Below are 12074 nucleotides of genomic sequence, written 5' to 3'. Positions count from 1 at the left end.
GGTATGACTCTAGTTAGTGGAGTATTTTTCCCCTGGTCCCCATTAACTTCAGTTTTACTGGAACACCTTGGTGTCACACTCAGTCAAATGCTACCTTGATGTTAGGGAAATCAGTCTCATTTCACCTCTGGAATTTACCTTGTGTCCACATTTGGACCAAGACTGTAATGAGATTTGGAGTCGAATGGTTCTGGCTATGCCCAAACTGAACATAGGTGAACAAGTAATTGTTCATAATAATAAATTTATGCCCTTGAGTTACCAAATCACTAATCAGTTGAAATAGTTTTTCTCTAGTTAATTTATCAAAATCCTTCATAATTTTGAACACCTATCAGATCTCCTCAAACTTCTCTGTCCTAGTGTAAAGAATCTCTTCACATAATTACAGTTCCTCATTCCTGGAATCATCCTTCTATACCCTCTCCTTCAAAGGTAAGACTTTGACATTCTTTCTCAATGAAGGTTCCCAATACTGCACACTTCAACTGCAGCCGAATCAATAATAAGGATTAGCATTATCTCTTCATATTTGTACTTTGTGCCCTATTTAGAGAGTCTAGGACGCTAGATGCTCTTTTTGCTTTTTTTAAGAAAGGAAAATAAGATGGCTTCATGTTGTGTGGTAATTTGCAGGATCTTGCTGGTTTGGATGTTGAACTTAATAAGGGATGCCTTCACTGTCAGAACTGGATGAGTAGGTAGTTTAAAGCAAAGATGAAGCCCATTGAAAATGAATAAATTGTGATTGAAGACTATCAGTAAAAAATACAGGGATTTTATTTTGTATTGCAGGTTTATTGTGCTGCACAGATCGCACCACTCAAAGAACAATTTAACTCTCATAATAATGCATTTTATCTGTCTTGGTAACCATACCCAGAAACTGGGCCTCTGGTGCATCAGTCTTAGTTTGTTCCTGCAAACTGGGGCTTTGATGTTATAGTGATGGACTATTTTTGGATAGCATTGGCTCTATGATTATATTTCAAGAGATGCTGTAGAAAACGTATTTCAGTTTCCCAGAAAATAAGATCCCAGGTGAAACAGATTACCAAGAATAGCTCGTTATAAGATGACATATTCCAATAGATAGCATGAAATTGCTTTGCAATGGAATACTCTGAATTGTGTGTTCAATGGGGACCCTTAACTGCCAAACCTACTCACCACTGAGTCATATCACCTTCAGGAAAGATAAATATTTTTCTGCCCTTTGCAAGGAAGCATTGTCATGATACAAGCTGAATCATTTCCAGTAAGCCAAGATAAATTGAGAAGTATGGATCACTATTCTGCTTATTGAAATAGGCTCCCTGGCCTTTACATATTGTTGGTAAAATGAATTTGGGGCCTGCATGCCACAACCTGATGAATCTCAGCAGTCAATCACTGTCAGCCATCATTCTAACCCTGTAAAATGAAGTCAAGAAGGAAGGTGCTTTCATATAGTGCCTTAACATATCTTCAGGACCTCCCAAGGTGACTCACAATCAATTGATTATTTTTGAAGTGCAGTCACTGTTGTCATGCAAGCAAATGCAAAAGAAAAAGCGCTTGCATTTAGATACAGACTTACACATCCTCAGGCCATCCCAAAGCACTTCACAACCAAATTGCTTCATGGACAAATAGGCAAAATGTGACAGACATCGTGAATATTTACTGCATTTTTCTGCACATTCTCTGTATCCCATATTTAAATAGATTTAATGCTTCTAAATCTTCAGTTGCTGACTGTTTACCATAGGACAGTTAATTAAATTGTGTTTTACAAAGGGAAAACATTGTGATTTGTTTTTTATAAAAGGATGTAAAGTATAAATGATAATATGCGATTTGTATATCAAGATCTAAGGAATCTGAATTTCTGTTTAACATGTTGCCAGTCTGCACTCTTGCGCAACTGCGTAGTATAAACACCCAGCTTAATGGATTGCACACACTATGACAAGAATATACAACAACTTAATATAAACATATTAATGATGGAAAATATTTATAGCAACTACTTACATCTGAAGTGCAACAAGCAGAGCTGTGACTTTATACAGTTTACATTCTGTAAAGTTAATATCTGTAATAATAATACTACAAATGCAATTTACCCTTGATATTTAGGCGATATTTATTTTGTGTGTACTTTGACTGATGCAGGATTCACTAAACTGCAGGTTTTGCATTGAATTCTATGATGAGAAAGTAAAGTTTTTTTTAAATTGGCATCATTCACAACAAAGAGGAAAGCTAATTATTACATGGATAATTCTGGTACGATCAGTTTGATTGTTCTATTCACTTTTACTATGCACTGAAGGGTCATTTTCAAGTTTGAATGATTCTGAACTTAGGTTAAGAAGCTCATTTGGTAAATTAAAATATTTTTTCCCATGTTGATATGTATTTTACATATGAAATTAAATATGGCTTTATATTTACAAAAATAAACAAAAGATAAATGAATATTACATATTCTGCATTTGCACAAATATTGCTTTTAGTAAGTCTTATGCTGTGAATGGATATAGCTACTACAATGAATGAGACAGAAAATCAGACATGTACTTAACATACAAGATAAAAATGATGCTTTCAGTCAGAAGAAGCGTCAGCCTTTTTATTGTGCTGTTTATTGTATTCTCGGTGACATGTTTATATGATACATCAGACATGGAATGGAAGTTATATGATTGCTGCTCATGTATCTCTTGATAGCATGTGTGCAGGAAGCATACATTTACAAATGTTCACATATTACATATTAAAATATTACATAGAAAACCAAACTAGACAAATATTTACAATTCCTTTACGATTAAGACATTGTTCTTATTTTTCACTAAAAAGTCATTGTCATCAAAACTATATAAGTTTCAAGAGACATAGGTAAAAGGAGTTTTATATTATAGTACTCATTTCTAAGAGAACTGTTAAAACTTTTTAACCATCAATAAAAGTCCTTACCTCTGATCGAAGAGGGCCAGTTTGAGGATTAGACACTGGGCTGAATTTTACCGGCCACTATGTTGAGAAGGGCCCGCCAAAAATTACCGGCGGCGGGGGAACCTCGGTGTGGCCCTCCCACCACACGGCGGTGGCACCACAATTAGAATATGTTAAATGGAACTCACCTCTGCAGATAATGCAGCCCACCGCCTCGCCATGGACACTTCCGGATTTTTCGCTGAACGTGCCATCCCGTTCATGATTGGAAAACCGGCGGGTCCTCAGAGGCAGAAGTTGTCACCAGCGAAGATAAGTTCTGTTATTCAGGGGTCTCACTCTGCATTACTGAAGGGAGGAGGGAGGGGGTATATTCAGGGGTCTCACTCTGCATTCTTAAAGGAAGGAGGGAGAGGGGATATTCAGGGGTTTCACTTTGCATTCTTAAAGGGAGGAGGGAGGGGGGATATTCAGGGATTTCACTTTGCATTCTTAAAGGGAGGAGGGAGGGGGGATATTCAGGGGTCTCACTCTGCATACTGGAAGGGAGGATGGAGGGGGTCTGGGATTACTGAAGGGAAATCTCTGCAGGCATGAAAGGGAGGTACTGTGTACCTTCTCTCCGTAAACAGTGTATGCTCTGCGTTTATTCGTGTTTGTGAAGGAGCAATGGCACTCTAGTCACCCTGTGTGTGGGGAGAGTGCCAAAAAGTGTAGGAGATTAAGGTTATATGGATGGTGGGGGCAATCAATTCAGCTGGTAGGATCTTGATGTGGTCATGCTGTGCCACTCAGTGCTGGCCAAAATGGGCAATGCCATGGCACGCCACATAGTTGATCCATGAAAGCAGCTGTTGTACCCATCAACACCAATCCCTGCCCTGTTAGGAACCTTCGAATTCATGAAGGGTTCAACTTTAATTATCACATTGATATAGGTATGGATGATCCTACATTGTGTGATCCTCTGCTTCTGAGGATCCGTATGTGCCAGAGGCAAAATCAACAGGCAGGTGTGATCCATGTAGAGGTCCCCGGTCGTGAGCAGCAGCCCTCAAGGGGAGCTCGCCATTCCGATTATCGTGCATCTACAGGCCTCACATGACATGCTATCAGATGTCAGAGCACCAGTGTCAGAGGTGATTATGCATGTAGAGAGGATGGTGACATGTTTCTGTGCCCTGCTTAAAGATGACCTGCAGCCCATGGGCTTCGGTGGACATCCTATGGCTTTGGTCCTTATAGTGGCAGTGGTTCTCAAGCTTGACGCCTATGCAGCTTTTTATGGGTCCACCAGAGACCTTTATGGGGTCACACGGTCAGCAGTGCACTGCTGCATCAGGGAGGTCACTGATGCCCTGCACCGGAGGCCCAGTGAGTATGTCCGCTTCAGGAAGGACTCTCACAGCCAGGCCAGAGAACCATAGGTTGTAATGTTCATAGACTGCACTCATGTGGCCATCTGGCCTCCCTCCAGGCTACCACCTGCAGACATCACCATAAAAGGAATACCCTCAATTTAGGTGAAGCTGGTATGTGATCACTGGAGATGCTTCATGCAAATCTGAGACTGCTTCTCAGGCAGCTGCCATGACACCTGGGACCTGCGTCAGTCCCAGCTGCCACTGCTGCTCACTGAGCTGGCTCAGATGGAGGTGTGGCTTCTTGGAGGTAAGGGCTATCCCTTGCTGATATGGCTCCTGACACCTGTGAGAGACCCCACCACTGCTGAACAGGAGAGATACAACGCCAGCCACTGAGCTACAAGAGCCACCATTGAGCAGGGGATCTGCATACTGAAAGAGCGTCTCCAATGCTTGGATTGATAGGGTGATGCCCTGTACTACAGGCTGAAAAGGTCGGCTCCTTTCTTTGGTGCTCTGCACAACAAGCACCCAATAGGCCAGGCCTGGCATGATGAGGAGAGACATCAACAGGATTCCTCCTCAGACTATGAGGACCCTGAGGACCTACGACATGAAAGACACATGGGAGGGCAGATGGCACCCAGGTTCTGTACAAAGGGCTAGCAGTGAGCTAGGGATATACGGCATGTGGATTATCAGACAAAGGTTGTCTTCTCCATAGGAACCGACATGAGCTCTGCAAGCCACACGTCACCCTCCCTCACCTGCTGTGCACCAGTCCACATCTGCAGCATCCCTGTGTAAACCACTGAGACAGCAGTTGACTGAGCCAATGTCCATGTCACTGCATCCGTGGAGATGCTCATGAGTAATGGTGGCATGGCAATGATGTTATTGCATACGTTGGCTCTCCGAAAGGGCCAACGGTGCAAAGGGATGTGATATTGGCGCTACATGCTGGCACACATCATTCACACTGAGAAAAGGACACACATATTGGTGAGGAACATTTAGTGAAAGACGTATTTACATTGCTGTGACACCGTGCATTCCCATTAGTGTCAGTGTGCTCTCTGTAAACCTCTGTAATACCGTTTATGGTATATTTAAGTCTCACGTCCTGGAATGTGCAAAATTAAGATTATTCACCCAGGTGCGGCACGCCTACAAGAAGGAATCTTATACTCGAGTGGGAGAAGAGATCGCAACTTCACAGGGCACTGGGACACAGCAGGGTAAGTATATGGTAGCAATGCAGAAAGTGCTGGGGTAACTCAACAGGTCGGGCAGCATCTGTGGAGAGAGAAGCAGAGTTAACTTTCAGGTCTGTGAACTTGGACAAGTTAACTCTGCTTCTTTCCCCACAGATGCTGCCTGACCTGCTGGATTTCTGCAGCACTTTCTGCTTTGCTGCCAGATTGACAGCAACCCCACTCTTTAGCAGTCAGGTAAGTATTTCTTTGACACCTGTCAGGAAGCAGGTGCTGGGACGTTTAAAATAAGGCCCCAGCTCCTGCTGCACCGAATGTCCTGCCTCTCCCCACGTAATATGGGGAGGGCGGCTCTGCGCCATGATGCTCATGAGCCCCCACGCATAATATCACGGGGGCTCTGCGACGGCCGCTAAATGCAGGCACCCACTGAGCTTAAAGGGCACCGCCACACAGCGCGCTCCAGAATAAAATTCAGCCCACTGTGTCTAGAATTACAAGGCATCAGCCAAGTAGTTCTACTCTCTGGTCGGGAGGGGTGGGGGGATGGTAAACAGATGCATGTAAAAATTAGGAGAGCTGACCAAGCGGCATATCACTTTGGTGACGTCATTGCTGTATGTAAGGAGGGAGGTTAAAACGGCCTGTTCACATCCTGTGATTCTTTGTCATTGTAGTAAAAATGAGACATAAGAGAACACCTAGACTGGACGTTAGTTAAGATAAGCATTTTACAAAAGATGTGAAATGAAAGCAGTGGTAAAATGTAAATTAAGGATTGAGGTGGGAACATCAGGAAATAACTAATTACCGAAAAGAATCTGTCAAGCTGCTCCGACAGAAAATAGAGTTATTGGAAAATCTGCAAGAATTGTTGAAAGTGTAAAACACACCATGGAAAAGTAGTGGAAAAGTTGGAAACAAGAGATCAAGCAATACAAGCTTGAAGAAGCTCTTAGAAATGCTGCCATCTTTTCACAGGGCCTCAAACTGCGATGTAACAAAAAGTCCTTCAAATGATCAGAATGAAAATAACAATGAAGCTTTGGCTACAATAGTGAATTTGATTTATGTAAGGATTAATGGGGCAACTCCAACAGCACGCAATGGCACATCTTCTTATTGTAGTAACTTTGGAACTGCAACCTAAAATCAGTAAAAAAAAACTTAAATTAGAAAATCTTTTCAAATAATTGTATAAAATTAATTTGAACATTGCACGTAATAAAGGTTTATAGTTTATTTTTAAAAACATGTACTGCTGAATTCATCAGCCAGGATTGCAATATAGGATAAATTTACTTAAGTGGAAACTGGGCAAATATGTATTTCTGTAATATGATTAGAAAACCAAAAATAATAATTCTACACACATCGGCAATAATGCATTTTTGGGAGTGAGTACAAGACAATGAAGGCACTGAGGGGGTTAAGGTACTGCGATAAATCATGGGAGTACATGTCAAATGACTTACTTCATTATCTAAACCCCAAAATGAGACCAGTTACTTGTAATCACTCTTGTATATTGTTTATTTTTATTATAAATACACTGAAATTGATAGGGCAATCTTATTCTGTTCTCTTTTTTTGCCATAAGTTGGTGTATTGATAGATGTCGACAGCCAGGTGCATCAAGCGTTGTTACAAGGTAATATTCTCATTGAAGAATTCACAATTATGTCACTTAACCCATTTAGCCCTCTTTGCCTTGTTGCCTGGTCCTCTCAGATCCTCTGATCTGAAGGTGGTCCAGTATAAATCCCAATGCTGGCTTCTTGGGGTAAATGAGTGCTCCTAGGACACACACAGGAAATTGAAGCAGGACAATCAGAATGCCTCCCCCCACCTTTTTATTATTACTTCTTTACTTGTACTGTATGCTATCATTTATAGAACCCAAAGTCCTGTGCACATTTTTACGGCTAATAGGTAATATATTAGGATCCTTGTGACAAAAAGTTATATAATAAAGAAAAATTACCCTTTCATCTTTATTATAGTTTGGTAATAGATATTCTGCCAGACAATTTTATAGTTGCTGGATAATGGTGCTCCTTACAATCACTTAGATGGCCAATTGAAATCTATTCATTTACCATGGCCCTGTTAATACCTGTGCCATTCAATCGTGGCTTTCAATAATGTATGCGTAAGAATATCTTGTTTTGATTACTTGATTGTTGCTGTTGTTGCCATTGATGATGCTTCTGCAATAAATTCTTAATTGTACTGCTATTTACAGCACTTAATTTCAACGTTGTTTATTGTGAGTTGTAGATTGAATATCACCCTGATCAGACATAAGCATCTTCTGGTAGGCTATTCTTTAATATACCCTTAAAATGCTACCTCTTTCCATGTTGAGCTTGCTTTACATGAGAAGTATATCACAGTTGCAAATTTCAAGATTTCCTTGGTTATTCTCACAGGGTCAGTGACATTCATCAATCCCAGCTCTACCTCTTCACCACGTCTCTCAATCTCTTCACTGCCCCTGTGTTGTCAGACTACTTCTCCGGCACCTAGTCTTGGATGAGCCACAATTTCTTTCAGTGAAGCACTGAAAAGCCTAAAGCCATTTTTTTCAACTCCCACCACACTTTGTACCTTTGCCACTGCCATCCCTCTCCTTGGCTACCGTCTCAGGTTGAACTAGACTGTTTGAAACTCAGCATCTGAGTTGACCCTGAGCTTCTGACCTCATATCCTCTCCATCACAAAGACTGCCTACTTCCACCTGTGTAACATCATCCACCTGTCATTCAGGTTCAGCTCATTTGTTGGTGAAACGCTTCAAGCCTTTGTCACCTCCAGACTTGCTTATTCCAATGCTCTCATGACCAGCCTCCTATCCTCAGTGCTCTGCAAAGTTAATCCAAAACTCTGCTGCCTGTATTCTATCTTGTCCTTACTGGTAAACATTGACTCCTGTTCTCCCAACGCCTCCAATTTATAATCAAAACTCACTTCACTTAACTTCAAATCCTACCTTATGAATAGCAAAAATAATAAACCATGCCGTTTTGCACTGGGTTGGTAATCTCATTGAAACAGCCAAGGCTTATTCGATACTAGACTGGTCTTCTAATAAAGAAACTGTATAGGTCTTTCATATGTTTCTCTCAGCAAACCTTATTGGACCAAATAATAGACCATGAGCATTTTTTTTCTTTTTATGTCATTGCTGACCACACAAACTGAATGGGCTATCAAGACGAATTCTTCCCTTTCTGTAAATCACCAATAGGCCTATGAATAAAGCTGGCTACCTCTCCTGCAAAAGGCAAGAGTAGATTCTTAGCAGGCACCCCATGTTGGGTTCAAATGAATAGCTAATCATAGTGATATGATTATATCTATTCATAGAAAGCCACACACAGGATAATGGATAGTTATAGTCCCTAGTCATTGTGTAAACACATATTCAAATGACTGATACATTAACATATAAATTCCTCTTTGTCTCAGCAACTGCAGTGAACCCACTTTAATTTAAGTTACATCGCTTAAATGTAACTCATTCCCAAATCTTTGTGTGGAAAAATGGTCAAAAGATCATTTAATGTAACAGTTGCCAGTCAACGCAATATATACTCTACCTATTAGAAGTGTGCTTTTATTAGCATTGTTACAATATTGTTTGATTTTCCACATTTCAGTTCCTTCGAATAGTAACATGGTCTTGCTATTTGATATCCATGATGGATCTAAAGTGGTGCAGATGAAACTTGTTGAGCTCCTTGATGTGACAATGCTAATACGACAGTTTTCACAACTATAGAGGAGAATTGAGATCACCAATACATGATATTGGGCTGAACCCAAACTTGTTCTTCCTGTCTGTCAAAAAAAACTCCAATCTTTCTAGTGTAAACAAGCAGCTCTTGATCTTACAATGTTGTAATCCTAATTTTGACCCACTCTCCTTTCATAAATGGCTCCTCACTGGGAGCACAGAATCTACCTTATAGAATTTATCCTGTATATGCTCTTGCGTGTGTGCTTAAAATGCATTCGTCAGAATTTTACACCACCCCAGCGAGCCGGATGGTGGAGGGGGTGGGGGGGGGGGCGTGGGTAGCGTAAAATTGAGCGGGAGGCTCCAGGAGGCCATCCTGGCCTGCTCCCACCTCTGCCCCATTTTAGGTAGGCCGGGGGTTGGGGGGGGCGGGGGCGAGAAACGGGCTGCCCGTCCCAGGTCAATCAAGGCCTTTACGTGGCCACAATGGCCGCTTAAGGGCCTTCGGCCGCCTCCACGGGTATTTTACCCATCCGTCCGGGAGATGTGAAAGGCTGCCCAGTGCTACTCGGCGGCCTCTGAGTGCACCGGAGGGGATGGGGGGGGGGGGGGGGGGCCCTGACAATCGGGCATAGGGTGCCCGATTGAGGGCCACACCCGCTTCCCCAACCACCCCCAGGATCCGAAACGCCCTCCCCTTCCCCCAAAACGACCACCCTTGCCTCGCCGGACGCGACACATCTCCCCGGTGAGGCAATCCTTACATATCTTCAGTCCTGGCTCCATGTCCTCGGCTGGGATGCAGTCCCAGCAGTGGCCACCACTCCCGGTGGTGCTGCTGGGACTAAGGGCTGCTGGCCCGACGATTGGCCGGCAGCTCAATGAGGCCGGACATCCTCCCTCAAGCGGGTGGAAGTTCCACCCTGGAACAATTAAAGCCCGGGGACCTGTAAAATGCAGGTCGGATCCCCGGGCCGGGCGGAAGTGGGTTCGCCACCAACTTTTATGTCTGTGGCCAGCTCCTGCCCGCCCGGCGTAAAATCCAGCCCATTGTCTTCAGCAAACATGAAATTGCAAATGCGACCCTAACTAATGCTCATTGAGGAATGGATTTAGCTTAAGTTTTCCAGACAAATAAAAGGCTTTCTGTGGCATCATTAATTATTTGTTGCAAAATGGAAATCAAAAAAGCATGGTGCAAGAAAGCAGCCCTGCTTGACCCCACTGGAGATGTTATGTGGTTCAGAAAGTGCACCATGCACACAATGTCTCTAGCAAAACATCATGTTGTTGCCAAAGAACCAAACATACTTTTCCAGGCATGTGATATTTGAATGGCGTTTTTCACAATCCAGGTCAGCTACCAATGTCAAATGCTTTTGCCAAGCCAAAAAAGACAGAGTTCATATTCCATTTGTACATTTTTCTTGCAGTTGATCTGAAACAATTAAGTTAACTGTACTTCTCTCCCTCGCTTTGTGTATAGTAACAAGAATTGCATTTTTAATACCTTGATGGATTATATCATCTTTCCAGTGTCACGACTGAGGCAGGAGAAGTGCACTGTCTTTTCTAGTTCCACATCTCCACAGGTCACAACATATATTTAAATGTTTACCCAGATACTGATGCGCTCAATCATATACCCTACTCTTTATCCCTGAATAAAATATACCAACCAGGTTTCTTTAATAAACAACAAAATTATCAGTTTATTATATAACAAGACTTAACCAGTAACAAAGCAAAGCATTAACACCCAGACTGAAATATGAAAGTTCCTCTTTTACCTTCGTCACACACACACACACACAAAATAATGTAATTGCAGATGCTTTGTCTAGGATTTCACTTTGCTTTGAGTTATCTGAGTGCAAAGATGGTACAAAGCAGAACTGTATTAGTTATGGGTAAAGAGTGATTGAGAATGAATGTGTAAATAACACACACACAAAAACCCACACACAAACACACACCAGCTAACCAAAAAATAAAGAGATCTTCTCTTTTGAGCTCTGTTACAATAAAAAGACAAATACTTGCTAATTCTTGAAGAAAAAAGAGATGTTTAAAAATGTCAGTTGTCCCTTTATTCTAGTGTCCCAAATACACATATGGGATCTGTCACTGGGTTCTTCTGAAAACAGTTCTTTTCAGGCGACGTTGAAGATCAATTTGGTAGCCTTTCCAGGCGAAATGTGGCAACAAGGGTTTCTGGCAGCCTTTCAGGAGGAATGCAGCATCAATTTCTCTATTTCTTACACTGGCTTCTAAAAAAGATGGAAAAGCTGGCTGGTTTTGCAAAGAGATGGGAAAGGCTGAGCTGGGGTTTGGTCCTTGGCAGGTTGATTTTTTTAATGCCTTTCAAAACACTGTCCACACCCCAACTGACTATCCAAAGCAAAGCCAAAACCATATATTAAGAGTCAAGCCTCCTGATCCCTATAAATCTTGACCTGTCACTTCTCTGTAAACATCTTTCCCAGATCAAAACGCCCCTGCTGGGTACTTTGTGAAGACATGTGACTTCCAGTAAAAGTTGTTTACAAACCAAGTCCAAAAGACCTTACAATGACCTCTTTTAAAAAAAAATAAAGTCCAGCTTCTATGGAATCCTTTTCAGTTTTAAAACACAAGTCCTCAAACTTAAAAAAAAATGGAAGCACTTTCATAACACCTCCATCCTTGGAGGAATGAACCACCATTTTTAAATGTGTTTTATTACAAAGCGTGGAGAAAAAACAGATGAAAATATTAAAACACATTTACACATTCATTCTCATTCACTCTTTACCCATAGCTAATACAGTT

General features: G+C 41.8%; 1 protein-coding gene across 1 annotated transcript in view; it reads right to left on the bottom strand.

Annotated features, from left to right (window-relative positions):
• Nucleotides 1–5743: 5743 nt before the first annotated feature.
• Nucleotides 5744–12074, bottom strand: part of LOC137384094 (leiomodin-1-like) — a 67015-nt gene continuing 60684 nt past the window's right edge. Inside the window, exon 3 of the mRNA XM_068057699.1 lies at nucleotides 5744–6667. Coding sequence (XP_067913800.1) covers nucleotides 6641–6667 — 27 coding nt within the window. The 3' untranslated portion in view covers nucleotides 5744–6640. The remainder of the gene's footprint in view (nucleotides 6668–12074) is intronic.

Source organism: Heterodontus francisci, chromosome 25 (assembly GCF_036365525.1).
Source record: "Heterodontus francisci isolate sHetFra1 chromosome 25, sHetFra1.hap1, whole genome shotgun sequence".
Classification (NCBI taxonomy): domain Eukaryota; kingdom Metazoa; phylum Chordata; class Chondrichthyes; order Heterodontiformes; family Heterodontidae; genus Heterodontus; species Heterodontus francisci.
The sequence above is the reverse complement of the archived record's forward strand: the minus strand, read 5'-3'. Positions and strand labels throughout refer to the sequence as shown.